We start from the raw sequence: 17,784 nt of genomic DNA on the forward strand, positions 1-17,784 counted from the left end.
CCCAACCTCTACTAACCATCAACCGCCAATTGACACAGGCTTCTGCATGTACTGTTGGTCAAGGAAAAAAAAACGGCGCCCTTTGTTGTTATTGTCCTGGAACTGTGCAATTTATGCCTACGTGACGATAGAACAAACGAAATGCATTACAAATTTTAAGAAGCACTGGTCATATGCTGGCGAGGAATTTCGTATTGATACCTTGTACGCAATGTTACAGATATGAATCAGGCCCTAATGGTCTTATGTGTTGTGTTTCGAAACAAAAGCACATATGAAAAAGACTATAGACATTTTCAATATAATTTGCTGGATATGCACATTAGCACAAGGCGAGCTATGCAGACATTTTACTAGGTATAGCATGTTGTTTGGACTAGCAAGCACACCCGCTGTATGAAATAGACAGAAATTTTTGTTACTGGTATGCGAAAAAATGTGAATCCGCTGCTCATGCTAATTGTTTCATTGTTCCCATATAACTGTTTGGACAGTGGGCAGAATGCGCCCACTGGTACTGGACAATGAGATACTCAGCTCTACATAATTGTATTCTGTATTGAATGCCTTGCAAAGTTTGCTAATAAGAACAGTGAATAAAGCGCATTGTTCTGCCCAGTTATGTTTTACCGAAACAAAATAACCTCGTGGCATGGCATGCTAGCTGGAACATCATGAACACAAAAAGATCAGTTTTCACACAGATGCGTTTCACAGATGTTGCAAGAAAAGGAAATTAGAAGCCGAAGGGTGTTGAAAACAAAATGTGAAAGGAAAACTTGAAAAACATAAATCCAAGCGGTGTTGGTTTCCATTGGCGCCTGCATAGAAAATCGTGCGGTCGTCGAGCACATAGCTGACAACAAGAGGGATGGCGTTTCTCCAGCGCGCATCAACGAAACCGTTGCCATAGAAGCACGCATCATTTTCTTTTCTTTTTGCTCTTGGAGTTTGGCCTAGCAGGCCCCAGGAGAGAAACTGGCGCTCTTGACGCAATTACCGTTTACCTGGAGGGTATACCAGCTGTCCTAGCCATGTTCTAACAGCATGTCGGTAAGGCCAAATCAAAACGCACCAAGGGCCTCAATGCGCTCTCTTGCCCGCGAGTAGTTCATGTATAACTCGGTCTGCTCAGCGGTGTTCAATTGGACATTAATGCTTTCGCATTCACAACTCAAAGGAGCTTAGGTGTGCGCAATTTTTCGTTGTACAGTAGTCGATAAGCCGACATGCTCATGGGCGACCTCGACAAGCAAGTGTGACTGCACGATGTATGTCGCATAAGGCCTAAGCAACAAGAGTCCCATAATGACGATCAGAAATGGTAAATAAATGAGACTTCAGAAATACGGTGCCGCTATATTGCTGAAATGCTTATCGTATTACCGTCGACAGTCATCGTCAAATTAGTTCTGTCGTAATTCTTTTTTTACTAACAATCTGTCGAGCCTGTTCTGCGGCATTAGCATGCAAGAATATATGAGTAGCAGGTGGTCGACAAGAGGCCATTAAAACGGCTAATAAGTGGGAATGAGGATTAAAACGACGGCTGTTGCTAATGGGTATCTTTGCTTAACAACGGCAAATATCTTATTCGTATCAAATAAATAGGCGTTGAAAATGTCACAGCTGAATGTTCACCGCTACTAAATGACTCTCCTGAAAATGCGTCTACGAATATTTTAGACGACACTTGGGGGCTGCCAGCTGCATCCGATTCTCCATAAATGGGCCCGCACAGCATCCTTTCCGTCTAGCGATCTGCCTGCAGAAAGAAATTGGGTGAGTGAGGTTTTATATGGTGGCGAAAGTTTTGCCTAGTGTTGAAGAATTGAACTTTTCCTTGAGCGTTTCATAAAAGAGAAAGAATAATTGGCAATCTTGATGTACCGCGCTAAATGTACTACTCCCGAATCTGCCAGTGTGAAAATTCTTGCCAGGCACCATGGAGAAAACGTAAAGGTATTGGTCTATAAGCTGACAGGGCATCTTTGGAGAAGGACAATCATTCGGGCGCCAGGAAGAACATATCAGCGACGAATATTTATTTTATTATATTGTGTAATAAGAGAACGATGCCTTGATCATGGGTACGCGAGGAGGAAAGAAAACTAAAAAATAACTGTAAAGACAAGGGATTGACGATCTAGCGGATAGGATGTGAAGTGGTAAAATATCTACGAAATTTAGGCATCCGATAGGGTGAAAACCGTCCTCAAATGGTATTCTTGTGGATACCTGTAAATTCGTTTTAGGCAAGTTTCCTGTCCGTATATTTTGTTTTCATATTTGCTTTATTAGGGTACCGACAGCGCCTTTGCGGCAATACATTATGCACGAAGTGAAATTATTTGAAAAGGCACAACATAAAGAGAAAGCGCATCCAAATCATCATCATCATCATCATCATCATCATCATCATCAGCCTGGTTACGCCCACTGCAGGGCAAAGGCCTCTCCCATACTTCTCCAACAACCCCGGTCATGTACTAATTGTGGCCATGCCGTCCCTGCAAACTTCTTAATCTCATCCGCCCACCTAACTTTCTGCCGCCCCCTGCTACGCTTCCCTTCCCTTGGGATCCAGTCCGTAACCTTTAATGACCATCGGTTATCTTCCCTCCTCATTACATGTCCTGCCCATGTCCATTTCTTTTTCTTGATTTCAACTAAGATGTAATTAACTCGCGTTTGTTCCCTCACCCAATCTGCTCTTTTCTTATCCCTTAACGTTACACCTATCATTCTTCTTTCCATAGCTCGTTGTGTCGTCCTCAATTTGAGTAGAACCCTTTTCGTAAGCCTCCAGGTTTCTGCCCCGTAGGTGAGTACTGGTAAGACACAGCTATTATATATTTTTCTCTTGAGGGATAACGGCAACCTGCTGTTCATGATTTGGGAATGCCTGCCAAACGCACTCCAGCCCATTCTTATTCTTCTGATTATTTCCGTCTCATGATCCGGATCCGCCGTCACTACCTGCCCTAAGTAGATGTATTCCCTTACGACTTCCAGTGCCTCGCTGCCTATTGTAAATTGCTGTTCTCTCCCGAGACTGTTAAGCATTACTTTAGTTTTCTGCATATTAATTTTTAGACCCACTCTTCTGCTTTGCCTCTCCAGGTCAGTGAGCATGCATTGCAATTGGTCCCCTGAGTTACTAAGCAAGGCAATATCATCAGCGAATCGCAAGTTACTAAGGTATTCTCCATTAACTTTTATCCCCAATTCTTCCCAATCCAGGTCTCTGAATACCTCCTGTAAACACGCTGTGAATAGCATTGGAGATATCGTATCTCCCTGCCTGACGCCTTTCTTTATTGGGATTTTGTTGCTTGCTTTATGGAGGACTACGGTGGCTGTGGAGCCGCTATAGATATCTTCCAGTATTTTTACATATGGCTCATCTACACCCTGATTCCGTAATGCCTCCATGACTGCTGAGGTTTCGACTGAATCAAACGCTTTCTCGTAATCAATGAAAGCTATATATAAGGGTTGGTTATATTCTGCACATTTCTCTATCACTTGATTGATAGTGTGAATATGGTCTATTGCTGAGTAGCCTTTACGGAATCCTGCCTGGTCCTTTGGTTGACAGAAGTCTAAGGTGTTCCTGATTCTATTTGCAATTACCTTAGTAAATACTTTGTAGGCAACGGACAGTAAGCTGATCGGTCTATAATTTTTCAAGTCTTTGGCGTCCCCTTTCTTATGGATTAGGATTATGTTAGCGTTCTTCCAAGATTCCGGTACGCTCGAGGTCATGAGGCATTGCGTATACAGGGTGGCCAGTTTCTCTAGAACAATCTGTCCACCATCCTTCAACAAATCTGCTGTTACCTGATCCTCCCCAGCTGCCTTCCCCCTTTGCATATCTCCTAAGGCTTTCTTTACTTCTTCCGGCGTTACTTTCGGCATTTCGAATTCCTCTAGACTATTTTCTCTTCCATTATCGTCGTGGGTGCCACTGGTACTGTATAAATCTCTATAGAACTCCTCAGCCACTTGAACTATCTCATCCATATTAGTAATGATATTGCCGGCTTTGTCTCTTAACGCATACATCTGATTCTTGCCAATTCCTAGTTTCTTCTTCACTGTTTTTAGGCTTCCTCCGCTCCTGAGAGCATGTTCAATTCTATCCATATTATACTTCCTTATGTCAGCTGTCTTACGCTTGTTGATTAACTTCGAAAGTTCTGCCAGTTCTATTCTAGCTGTAGGGTTAGATGCTTTCATACAAATCCAAATCCAAATCCAAATCCAAATCCAAATCAATGAATAGTAAACCAAACAATGATTACCCTGTACCAAAGAAAAGAGTTGTACTTTGCGTGTAAAAAGAAACATAAAATATGCATATAAAAATAAAACGCTTGTATGCAGTAGCAAACCAAGCTCTTTCAGGAGCCAACTGCTCTGTAGTTTATTAAACCGCCACGAGTAATTCTGAAGGCTTGCGACAATATATTCAACTCATTTACAACCAACCTAACCAAAACGAAATTCTGCGGCAGCTGGTCTCTAAATGTGTCACAGGTGCAATTTAGTTTAATATACTTGAGTTTTAATTGATCTTGTTGCCTCAAGCGGGACAGAGGATCACAACTGTCTAGAGCCGCGCACACAATTGCTGAAATTTTCCGCACGCATCCATCTGTAGATAACATAAAGTGGGCGGTGAACACTGAGCTGTGTTTTTGACCTTACTCTCATGATTAATGAACAAGAGCATAAGAGGCATAAGATGTGGCATGTGGCCTAAGAGAACTAAATGTCGCTTTGTGTTGAGTTCTCGGGGCAGCGCTTTTTCTTCTACTTTCGGCTATCAATGAACAGAAATGATACACTGTACATGTAGCGGTTGGCAATATCGGACGCCAACTATCGCCTAAGCAATCTGACAATAATATCGACCTTGATGGTACCATGTCTCGCGTTCTCCGATATACATGTTGGGACAAAATAATACGGAATCTACGAACGCGTACCGAAGTGCATTATCGTAACCTTTATCGTAGCAAGCCAAACAAGTGTTTTCTGTCGGCAGAAGGAATTACGCATGCATGTACTTTCATGGTCGTCCGCCTGGACATACGCCCACTTTTTGCCAGCCTGCCATCGCAATATTCAAGCCAGCTGGCGAAAGGCGGCCGTGCGATCACGCAAACGAATATGAAAGGAGGCGCATGCGCAATGGTATGTCTGGACAGAAGGCACTTGCTTCGTTAAAGCATGCAAGCATGCAGTTTGGCACGCACTTGCAGTTAGCGCATTATTTCGTCGCTGCCTGTGCCTTTGGCACAAAGGAACAAAGTGGCAAAATGGCGTTCGCAAGTTCTTGTTGTTTCATATCGGTTGATCTGGGTATCGCCATGAGATTTCATGTGGAAATAGAAATGTGCGAGATTTTGGGGAACTCTGAACTAACTGGCATTTGTAAAGTTAAGAATTATAGGGTTTGACGTGCCAAAACCAAGATCTGATTTTGAGGCATGCCGTAGCAGGGGACTCCTAAAATTTGGACCACCCGGGGTTCTTTACCGTGTACCGAAATCTAAGTACACGGCTGTTTTCACATTTCGCCCCCACAAAATGCGGCCGCCGTGACCTGGATTCGATCCCAGGACCTCGTACTTAAAGGGACACCAAAGGCATATACTAAGTCGACGTGGGCTCTTTAAATACCATTCCAGAAACCTCGCAACGCTTGTTTTCTGCCAAGAAAACCCTAAGTTTACAAGAAAATTGCATCTGAAGGGTCCGAATACCCTTTTCAAAATTCAGCTCTCCCGCCACCCCACCCGGCGTTGCAAACGCCATCACACACGCCGTTGATGCTGCATACGTCATCAACGCCTTTTGCTGCCATCAGCGAGCGAAACGGCGCCCGACAGGCAGGAGCAGCGAACCAAGAGTGAGCGCTGGATTCGCCGCTGCAGTTTCTTATTGGTCAAATGTCGTACACCACCCGGGCATCCCACGGCATCACATGGAAATTTAATTATCTGTCTCTGCTACGTGCTAGTTTCGCAAGCCAGGAAAATCAGCACAGCACTACGCGATCCGGAAACTACTTAAACGCGAAAGCATGGGCGGCGCAGAGTCGAGCGAAAAGAACACCTCTCGACCGTCCGCGTCGCTGTCAAAGGTAATTTCAATGACTTCTTTCTTCTAAACATGAAATGGAACTGGACAAGTAGCATTTTATTGCATTATAGCGCAATACGAACATGTTTTTTGCAACGCGTAGTTGACTACTAGTGACAGAATTTAACTCAGGAGGGCTTTTGTCATCGGGCAAGTGCTTGAATGTCCCAGGGGAGTTTCTAATTACGTCCTGCATTTACCTCGATTGCTCGATTATTAAGGTTCTGGTCGCGATAATATTGACGCCTTAGAGATTCTCGAGCACTAATCTACGTACACTTTTAACTTCACTTAGTATTTGCCTTTAGTGTCTCTTTAACAGCCCAATGGGGAGTGCCTAATGCCTGTTTCACTGCCGTGGGTCGCCCTCGCATTGCGCTATCCTTGTGATCGGCCCACGTAATGGCATTTTATTCAAGTACTACCGCGTCGATCACTCGGCGTACTCGATGACACGACGCAGGTGGCGCCTGACGCGGTCGCCGGAGGAGAAGGCTCGAGTTTTGCGTCGACACACTGACGATGCAAAACTAGGGGAACTAGCCCTTAACATCTTCGTTGAAAAAAAGTAGTAATCCGCTAAACAGATAAACTAGGGAATCAGCAGAAAAATATTAAGTGTAGTTGCCTACAGTTAGGCTGCAGCGTGCAAATAAATAGCAATATCTCTAATTGTGAAACTACGTGCTAGTATGGATCAGAACGATGTGTAATGCGTCTAGCAGCACAGAGGAACGGCGTTATAGAAAATGTCTTAGCTCACTGTTCTTTTGGTTGACAATACATATACATGTTTAGTGCCCTAAAATATACACAAGAAGAAAAATAGACATCAAATTTGCTATGTATGCTATACATATTGACTTAAATGAAAGCATGACCATCCATCTTGTTCTGTAATAGTGACGAGTGATGTTTGCTTCAGCAAACTGCTGCTGAGGTAATCTGCTATGTTAAAAAATATTTAAGAACTTATCCTATGGTGAATGTCGATGGTAATGCGTATAGAATTCTAGCTATGAAGTGACAAACGATATTCCTGAGGTAACGTTTATTTATCACGTGTAGTTGTAATTTTCAGAATTTGGCTGTTTTGGCATATGCCACCTACACCAGTAGTGTCCCACTCTGCTATGGCACTCGCTTGCCAGAGTCGCCTATGATCATTGAGGCATGACGATGACTGTGCGGCATTGACAAAGACAACGTATGCAATTGACGAAGACGGAAGATATCGATGGAACGACAAATTGCGTGTAACGATGATACTATGATGACAATAAGATGCTGATTGGAATGACAATGGTATAACGACGATCGCGCCACGGCGATGACATGAGGACAATGAGATTACTAATGTGGGACGAGGACGGTATGACGAAAATTGAATAAAGAAGATGGAATAACGACGATGACGGGGCCTAAACTGCATGACAGCGAATCTATGACAACGGATGCATAATAGCCTCTATGTGACAATGACGCAATGACGGCGATGGCACGATGACGGCGGCAAAATCCAGACTGAAGGAGGATAGCATGATGACGATAAAATGAGGAACAAGTAACGGCGTCCATGGAAGGACGAAGGTGATATTACAATGATGGCATGATGTCAATGAAGTGACGACACTGAATTGATGGCGATGTTGAAACGGCAGTGTGGTGGCGATGACATGGCGACGATGGCATGAGCAACGTCTGGTAACGAAATTACAATTATCACCATAGAACGACCACGACGACATTCCGACTACGGTATGACAATGAATGCATGACGAGGAATCTATGAAGAGGATGTCATGAGAGTGTCTTGACAACTGGATGACGACGAGTGTATGACGACAATGGTGTGACGATGACTCTACGATGAAACGTGCATGATGACGATGGCGTGACGACCACGGCATGACGAGAGTCTGATGACGAAGATAGAGTGAAGATGATGGCTCGACCACGATGGCATTACGACAACGTTCTGATGATGGGGGCATGCGACTGTCTGACCATGACAGCTTCAAAAGGGCGGCATTATCACGATGGAATGGCGATAGTATAATTACAGTACAATGATGAAGAAAGATGGACGTCGATGGAACGAAGATGGTGGCTTGGTGGCAATGGGATGACGTTACTGATGTGGTAACAATAATAAAAACACAGCGTGGAGAGGACAGCTCGATGACGACTATGTGGCGATGACGGCGTATTGATTACGGCCTAACGAAAGACGAATGACAAAGCTGGATTGACGACGATGAGATGACCACGGCGGCATTGCGAGCCCGTACACATGCATATTGGTCGAAGCTATAACGCAGCCTGGACCACTGGATAGAAGTGGACTGCAGACCGACGACAGGACGACGGGATTCTAATCGCGGAGCTGAAATAATAGCGATTGAATGGCCACGACAGAATCACTAGCAATGTGACAACGCATGCTTGACGACTGCATGACGACGATGGCGTGACGATGCTGGTGAGGCCAGGAAGAAGTACAACCCAGTTTTGTACAACTGGTCTCATTACCGAACGGACAAGGATATCCCACAAGTGCGTGTATCGAGATTTGCAAGTTCTCATGATATGCCCCGCATGATATGAACGCAAATACAAGAAATCAAGAATGCATGCTCGGGTCCGCACCCCGCTACGTAAAGCGAGGAAACGGGATCAATCGGACGTGCTCCCTCGGCGCCCGCCTCCGTGACCGCCAAATATTTCTTCGCGGCTCGTGCTCTTATTGCTCGATTGAGCAATCTCCTGTGCTGTAATGCCAAACATTGCTTTATCTTCATTAAAGCCAACGTTTTTTTGAAGTAATTGAACGAACTTCTCGAAACTCAATGAAACTCAGCGCGTAGTCACCCAACTATAGCTGCTCGGAAGACGCAGAAAACGCGATCCTTGGTCCCCCTCTAATGGTGAAACAGTTACCTCTTGCCGCGCTCGCTTTCCAGCTAGGTCACTCACTTTTTCACTAAGGGGCAGACGCTGAAGAACGCCACGGAACGTTTCCTACAATATCGGCTTCAACACAGCCAAAGCTTGTCAGGCCTGGCGACTGAGAAACTGCCCATGCGTGTTGTATCATAACGCATGAATTCTGTTTCTGGCCTTGTGCTCTCACCCTTTTGCTCCATCATTTTATTGCGATAGCAATTATATGGGCAGTGCAAGCGCATTTCCACCGTCGCCGTTGCCGTCGGCGTGATATTCCACAGAAAGACCAAGGGCAATAATATCATCGCCACGCGCCGTATGCAAAAGTAATTCCTGGAACCATTACACTTTTCCACATGCCTCGGAGGACCTCGTACCTATTGTATCTCCGTAGCGCTCTGTACTTTGTTATGGCTGAATTTCTCTTCCCCTTTACTGTTATGGTTTTTTCCTGTGTTTCCACGTACCTATTGCCTCCGTTTATCCAAAAACCAAGGTATTTATATTCTGTTACCCGAGGTATTTCCTGGTCCTGTATCTCCACTGTCTGTTCACTGTTTTCATTGAATACTGATTGATACTGAACACCTGATTTTCTAACACTAAATTTCAAACCTAAATTGTTGCCTTCCTGTCCACAAATCTTAGCCAGACGTTGCAAGTCACTTTGCTTGTTAGCTAGCAACGCAATGTAGTCTGCATAAAATAAACCTGGAAGTTGCTGCTCTAATACTGTACCCACCTGTTTGTATGAGAGATTAAACCCGATATTACTTCCTTCTAGCGCCGTCTCAATCCTCACCATGTACATCCTAAACAGCAGCGGGGACCAAGGGCACCCCTGCCTCAGTCCCTTATTGATATGAACTTTCTCCTCGGTCCTCATTCCTTCTAATTCAACGCAAACGGTATTTTCTAGGTAAATCTCTCAAAAGCTGTAGACAATCGTTACCTATGCTTTCCCCTTCCTGAATATCCCACAAAATGTAGCGGTCTACGTTGTCGTAGGCTCCTGTAACGTCTAAATATGCCACATACAGTGGTCTGCTTTCGGATTTTGATATTTCAATACACTGAGTAAGAACAAACAAGTTATCATCCAAACGCCTACCTATTTCGAAATCATTCTGAAGCTCTCCCAAAATGCCATTATTCTCTCCCATGCTTGACGCTTTAATTTGATTGCCTGCATTGCTAGCCTGTATATTACCGATGTAATGGTCAACGGTCTATACGAGTGAGTTCTACCTTTCTCCCCCTTACCATTATAAGTTAAGTTCATTTTACTTTGTCGCCAACTGTCTGGTATCCGTCTATCTTTTAAAGTTTTTTCCACTGATTTCTTCAAATACAACGTCGTCATTGCCTTGGAAAGATTCCGCTGTTACATTTCGGATGTTATTTATTGCCGCTTCTCCTTCCAGTCTGTTTTTATCGTCGTCTAGGATATGTTGTTGTATTGTTGTTGACTTCCTGCCCAATAATTTTATGTGGTTCCAAAATATTCAAGGTGCGGCCTTCTTTTTCTCACGTATTTCTCACAACCAACTTTCACTTTCACCTTTTAATTTTGCTTGCACCAGGAATTGAACCATACTTTTTCTCCCGGTATATTTCCCATTTACTGGTTGCTTCATCCTGCGGCAACTGCGCCTTCTTTGCCGGCCTGTGCTCTCGAGATGCTTTATGTCGTTCGGTGATAGCTTCTTGTATCTCCTTGTTCTACCTGCTTTTCGGTTTATTTTTTCCTTTCCAACGAACATGTTGTTTGTCTTTTCGTATTTATTTCGTTATTACACTTAAAAGCTCACCGTATTCCCACTCTTTACTTCGCCATTTTCCAATTTCTGCATCAAGTCTATGACTATGTTTGCTATTTGTTCAGGTTTCAAATTAGGACTGGCAATTTCGCTCTCCTTGCTCTTTTTTCCAACTACATATCCCATTTTCAAAATAATGCTTTTATGGTCACTCCCTATGCTGCTAAGCCCTTCCTCATCGATGACCATTTCTCTCAACTTATCATGAATTCCTGCTGTCATCAGACAGTAATCAATGGTCGATTGCCGGTTTCCCGCTTCCTATGTGATCTGCCCTTCACAATTAGGCCCTGTATTCACGATAACGAGCTTACGTTGCTCACGAAGGTCTAGCATTCACTTCCCGTTATTGTCCGTATAACCATCTAAATCCTGTATGTGGGCATTCATGTCACCTAATAGGACCATTTCAGCACCATTCCCGATACCCTTAATATCAGCGCTTACGAATTCCACTAACTGTTTATTCTTCTCTGTGCGGTTTTTTCCGGTCCACAAATACGTAACGCGCAGCCAAGTTTCTTTCCCACTCATTGTACCTGATAACCAAAGATGCTCTTGACATTGTGAACGTATTCTTTTCCTTAGAACGACAGAAAGCGGAGCTAGTTGGTAAGTATTCATTATGCAAAATAGAAGTGAGGCGTGCAGACAGGACACAAGAGTAGAAAAGTGGACAACACGAACGCCGACTATCAACTGAAGGGGGCACTGAGGCGAAAAAAGAAAGAAGGCACAAAGCTTCATTTCTAGTACTCTGAGCCCTTTTCCATGTTCCCCTACTTTTCTAGCATGCGCAGATGAGTTTTGTGCCTTCTTTCTTTTTTCGCCTCAGTGCCCCCTTCAGTCGATAGTCGGTCTTCGTGTTGTCCACTTCTCTACTCTTGTGTCCTGTCTGCACGCCTCACTTCTATTTTGCATAATGAAGTTATTCTTTTCCATTTGGCTCCCTGATAAATGTACATTCCGACTCCACCTTCCTTTCTTTCGGACTTAGTTATGTTGCACCCTTCCCAAACATAATTCTCAATACCTGGCGACTCTTCTGAGTCTCTAAGGTGCGTTTCTATAACCGCATACACCCCTATTTGTTCTCTATGTAACTGCTCCTCAATCTCTGCCCACTTTTCATTTCTTCTGTCGCCCTGCATGTTTATGTAGCCTATTGCATGGCGAGCTCTTTTTCTTGCTTTCCTCCTTTTTCTGTTGTCGACGGCGATGCTCTTCTGATGTTCCCCTAGGGGACCTTCTTCTTTACTATCTACTCTGACCTCCTGAGCGCCCGCGGGCCCCTTAAGAAAGCAACAGCGCGACCACCAAGTCGCCAGCCCACTTCTCGTGCCAGCCTGTAATTGAAGTGGATCCCGTCTAGTTTAAAAGCACCACAACGTGTCACTTCCCTGTTTACTTCGACAACCTCAAAGTCTTTCTCGCGGCTCATTTTCCATATTGCCTCATTGGCAGCCACCACGGCTCTTTGTACGTGACTGTCACGTACAGGCGGTTCCGCACCGTGCACACCACGATCTGCACCTGAGGGGATAGCTCGCGCAAGTCGTCCGCCCCCTTCGCCAAGCACTGGGCTAGTCCTGTCCCTTTTCTGGTTAGGGCGTCATTTAACCCACCTGATACTATGACAAGGTTGCGCACGTGGGCATTTTCCGCGAGCTTTTCTTTTGCTTGCTCCATGACAGAACCCAGTGTCCACCCGGGAAATATCCCTACCGCCACTCTTTTGTCGCCTTTCACCCTCTCCACATTTGCTTTTGAGCACCCAGCCAGGTTTCCGTCACCGGCGATAATCCCCCTTTCACTCTCTTCTACCTCGCTCTCCTTCCCTTTGTCCTTTTCTGCGTGATTCGGACTCGACAAGGGGCATCGTCCCCTGGGTTCCTGCTTTTTCCGCGTGGCGACCTCAAGGTAGGTGGCGCTCTTTCCAGCTAACCCTTCATCACGCTGCATGCATTCCACGTATTTCGCTGACACTCCCTCGCCTGTCACGTCGGGGGTCTGCGTTTCATTGACACGCACATTCTCGTTGACAATGGCGGCCCTGTTCAGCTTTTCTTCGGCTGCCTCAAGTCTCTTTTCAACTACCTTCTGTGTATCACGCTCCCCATTTAGCCCATTTTTGAGCTCTCGTACCTGTTTGAGAAGCTCTTCCTGGAAAGCTCCCATTTTCTGCTGCCTAGCATCGACATCCCATTGTGTACCGGTTGATTCGATGCCCTCTCCATTGTCATCCGTCTCCTCATCTGCCTTGAGGGACCACCCGCGCACTGCTTGCTTTCCCGTCTTTCTCGCCATGTATTGCACGGCTTTTTGCAAATACCACAATACTGTAGTAATGCTACTACGGATGCAAGTACTATAATACTATAATTATGCGGAGCGCGCGCCTTTTAGCAAAGAATGATACGCACAGGATCCAAATCCTCAAAATGTCGCAAAGCAACTCTCACCTATGTTGCAAAAGCAACCAATGCCTAGGAGACGGAAGGTATGACACGCTCTCGCACGCGCTCAAACACGCGGCCACGCTCTCACTTTCCTACCAAAACACGCACAGTAAAAGCACTAATAGCTATTTGTCTTGCCACTTCCAAGCCACCATTTAAAGACTACAAACACTCAACGTCCCACCCGGCTGCACGAGTTGAAGCACGTGGCACGAAAGGACGCTCTAACCATCCTGCAAAACCAAATGTACACGAAGCACACCGGCGCACCCGAAAGAAAAGAGTCAAAAAGGAAAGAACAAGAAAACCACCCCATTTCTATTTAAAGACTAAATGAGCAAATAAAAAAACAGAAGCAAGCTCAAAGCACGCACAAAAACTTATGATTTCGTCGCCGCTACGGAGCACCGAAAAGCGCATCCATTCGCCACAAAATCCAAACGCAAAAAAGAAATGTGGCGGAGGCCAGCGCCATCTGGAGGTATTGCAAGGAGCCGGGCGCGCCGCTCCGCGGCCTCCAAAATACTCACGCGCCGGCCCGCGGAAATGGCGGGCGCCGTGGCCGGTCTATGTATGGTTGAAATACTGGAAAGGGCGTTAGTTTGACTTTTCGCGTAACAGAATTCTGTTTTCTCGTATAGTCAAATTACTGTCTGACGCTGTCATTTCGGTAGGTTGTGTGTAAGCCGTACTTTAAGATTTTTCTACGTACTTTAACTTGAGAAATTCAATTAGTACAGTAGCATCCCGACACCACATGGAGGGACTATGTATGTGTAGTTCGAAAATCTCTGCCGAAACGTCGTCCGACGTCGGATTTTCTGCGACGCGGGGCCCTTAACATTATGCCGTTAGAATAGGGCACCGGCGACTTTAGAAGCATAAACCAAGGTCACATTTTTGCGATTTTTGTGGAGAATTGGGCTAGAGGACAATCTATCATTACGAACGACGGTGACAGGATGGGGCGTTTCACGGCAGTGTAAATCCGGCCTTACACATGCAGGGGACGCCATTGCCGGCTTTCTCCGCATCAAGCTGTGTGCAATAGACTGACACAAGGTTGGTCTAGCATTGTAAGACATTATAGAATCGCCGACGCATCAGAAAACAAATGTACGGAGAACAAGAACACACCGACACCTGGGCGATCGACATTTGTCCTTGATTTTTGCTCTTCTTCGCCAGTATGCATCACTAAGTGCACTTCTATGTAATATTCACAGCAAAAAGTGTGCAACACAATGCTGGAGTTTCACTTCTCACCTTGCCGCGATGAGATTTCTTTGCTGGGTGCATTTACATTGCAATTTACGCTTGTTTTCTGCTCTATATACAACCTGATGTCATGAATGTCACCTCCTTCGTATGCAGGGTGACATTTCTCCAGGGTATACGCAATAAAATGCGTTTTACGGAACATCAGGTCGGAAAAAGTGCAGTCGAAAATTACTGGAAATGCTGTGTGCGCGTTCCCTAGTCATGTGTATCACATGCGACTATTCCTACCGATGCCGTTCACGGCGCTATTCGCTGGCGCGCTGACAGCACCTTAGGACGGCCGTTCTGCACCAATATTAGCGAACAGCAGAGGCAATCCACCACAGAAGAGTGAAAGCTGCAGCTGTGCGCGCAACTATGTTGCTGAGCGAGCATTTTTTTTTATTTTGCGCAGCGTCAACAAGTTGATGCACCCGCCTTAGTTGCTTAGTGGCTGTGGTGCTCGCATTTCGACAGGGACGAAATGCAAATTCACCCGTGTACTTAGATTTAGGTGCACGATAAAGAGCTCCCGGTGGTGCAAATTTCCGGAGTACCCCCTACGGCGTGCCTCATTATCAGCTCGTAGTTCCAGCACGTAAAACGCTATTATTTAATTAACATGATGCCGCGTGGCGCTTTGCGACAAGTCGATAGAGAGCGCTTGACACTGAATATCCCGTATTGTCGTGATATAACAGCTCTTATGTGCGGGTACTTCTTCAATCCGGTAACTATTCCTTCTCGCATGTTACAAGTATTTTTCAAACTTTTCAGGTTGAAGGTATTTATTCAAGGAATATATATGCAACATAAAAGTAGTTGGAAAGTGATTATGCAAAACACAGCATTTCTGCTTGTCATCCTCACCTACCTGCCATATGGCTCTGCACGATTCGTTTCTTGCGCAAGCCTTAAAGGTGCGTTAATTGTACTTATGCGCTGTATGTGTATTTGGAAGTGTGAGCATGAAGCTTAATATGTAGAACGCCTTCTTAATAGGAAAGCTCTATGTAAGAGAGAAGGGACACTCTCGGTATGACTTCTCTAGTTAAAACCAAGTCCTTGATCTTATTCTTATGGCATATCACATGCCCAAGATCGTCTTCATGGTTATGAGGAGTATTTACAGGTACTCTTTGGCACTATACAGTTTGACAGCTGCATCGTGTCGTTCACGCCAACTGAAACTTGTCAGTTACCTAATACAGCCGCGTGGCTGTGTTTGTAAATTTGCTGCAAGACTTATTGCGACTTCTGTGAACTATGGTAGGGGGCCTAATAAGCGGATGAAATCGCCTAAGAAAAGCGTTGGCGACGTTCAATGTTTAAGTTTGTTAAACCCTTGCAAACGCACCAGTTTCTTCGGGTGGTGCCGTCGAAGACATGAGAAAGTTAGTAGAAAGACTCTTTTTAACTGCAAACACATATATTGTTCCCAATTTTGTTGTAATATCAGACATTTTGTTTCGCGAAGACACTTACTTAATTCAATGAGAGGTACAAAGGCAACATTTGACGATTTAACGTTTTATCGAACAGCGAAGAATGTGAAAAACAAACATTATCATGGAAATATGCAGGATGTCCAGCTACTCTCGCCAAACTGTTAAAAAAAGCTGGTACGTTATATGATTGTGACTTAGGTTTTCGGTCATCAGTCACTATCCGCAAAAAGCATAACATTTGTGTACTAATTCTGCGGCTAATTAGATCACATTACCTAAGCAACTGTTTCAGTATTTTAATTCAGCCCTAAAACATGTGATGCAGTCGCTTTCGTCGATATGCCGTGCTTTATGTTTCCTCAGCTTTCGTCATAAGACATCAAATTCCAAAGTCCCGAGTGATAGCGCTTCGACACCAGGGGTTCTCAAAATAATTTGGAGCAATTAGCTTCGCTCATTGCTAGAATCGACAATCTTATTTTGTTTTGTTTTATTTTATTGTACCCTCAAGACGGATATAGTACAAAGGGGAGTGTTTAAAAAAAACATCCACATAAGTAAATAGCAGAGCAGCAAAAGTGCTTAGTTATTACAGTAAAATTGACTAGTTAATTGCATCCGGGAGCGATGTTGTCTGATATGGCCGAACAAAACTTTGAGTTGTCCTTGATTGCCACAAGCGCGCCGAAAGGGGGTTCCATTCCTGAGAGGTCCTGGGAATAAATTATGCGTGACAGGTTCTGGTGTGACATTGAATTATTCCCACCTTATACCGATGATCAATGCGAGAGGAGATGCAGGTAGGTAGAAGGTTATTGCGCAAGTAGGAATTGTGGAAATATAGTTTATGAAATAAAGCAAGGCGAAAGAACTAACGTCGAGTTGAGAGCAGTGCAAGTAGCAATGACTTTCTTTATAAAATTTATGCTTGAGGTGGGGGCGGTTATAATTGCTATAAATGAAACGAGCAGCATTGTTTTGGAATAGTTCAAGTGACTGAATACGTGTTTTGGGGTGGGGGTTCCAGATTAATTCATTACATGCATTGTCAGGTTTGGCATTGCTGTAACGATATAGTGCGTTCATTCTGCCGCCTTGCATCGATAGCTAAAAGACTCAGTTTACCCTGCTCTTGTAAGTTTAGCACGACTATCCATATTAAACTGTCACTACAAGCTGACCAGCGTACGAAACGGAACCTGCAGCCACGATCGCGTAGTTACTGTACGAGTATTAGAAGTATGTAATCCTCCGAGAAGAGCACCATCGGAGTTGTTTAGTTTCAAGGAGAGAATCTATCCCTCAGCGGAGGCATTTCGTGTTTTACATATCTCTTCACCTTTCCTGCGGGATCGGGCATTCTTCGCATCGTATAATTTTGCGTGGAAACATTGCTCTGCCGTCCTGTCATCAATTCCTCATTCACCAGCCACATTGGCCTTATTGTGTCGATGGGTCAGCACTAATAAAGCGTTATCTAGAGCATTCTCTATGCACCCGGTGCACTTCTGACGTTACTCGACTCCACCGAGGCATGTAGCTCTTTCACTGTGAAGGTTGCGTCCTCAAGTTACGTGGAAGCAACTGGTCTTCGATAATAAAGTGATATTGTTTAGGCTTCTTCGACTGAGGGAAGAAAAATTTAGGCAGTCTCGAGTTGCAATTGCCAAAGTGGGTTTCTCATGCATACAAGTATAT

General features: G+C 44.7%; 1 protein-coding gene across 1 annotated transcript in view; it reads left to right on the forward strand.

Annotated features, from left to right (window-relative positions):
- Nucleotides 1-1,693: 1,693 nt before the first annotated feature.
- LOC142591213 (uncharacterized) overlaps nucleotides 1,694-17,784 on the forward strand; it is a 162,762-nt gene continuing 146,671 nt past the window's right edge. Inside the window, exons 1-2 of the mRNA XM_075703574.1 lie at nucleotides 1,694-1,782; nucleotides 15,416-15,558. Of these exons, the coding sequence (XP_075559689.1) occupies nucleotides 15,520-15,558 (39 nt within the window). The 5' untranslated portion in view covers nucleotides 1,694-1,782; nucleotides 15,416-15,519. The remainder of the gene's footprint in view (nucleotides 1,783-15,415; nucleotides 15,559-17,784) is intronic.

Source organism: Dermacentor variabilis, chromosome 8 (assembly GCF_050947875.1).
Source record: "Dermacentor variabilis isolate Ectoservices chromosome 8, ASM5094787v1, whole genome shotgun sequence".
Lineage (NCBI taxonomy): Eukaryota > Metazoa > Arthropoda > Arachnida > Ixodida > Ixodidae > Dermacentor > Dermacentor variabilis.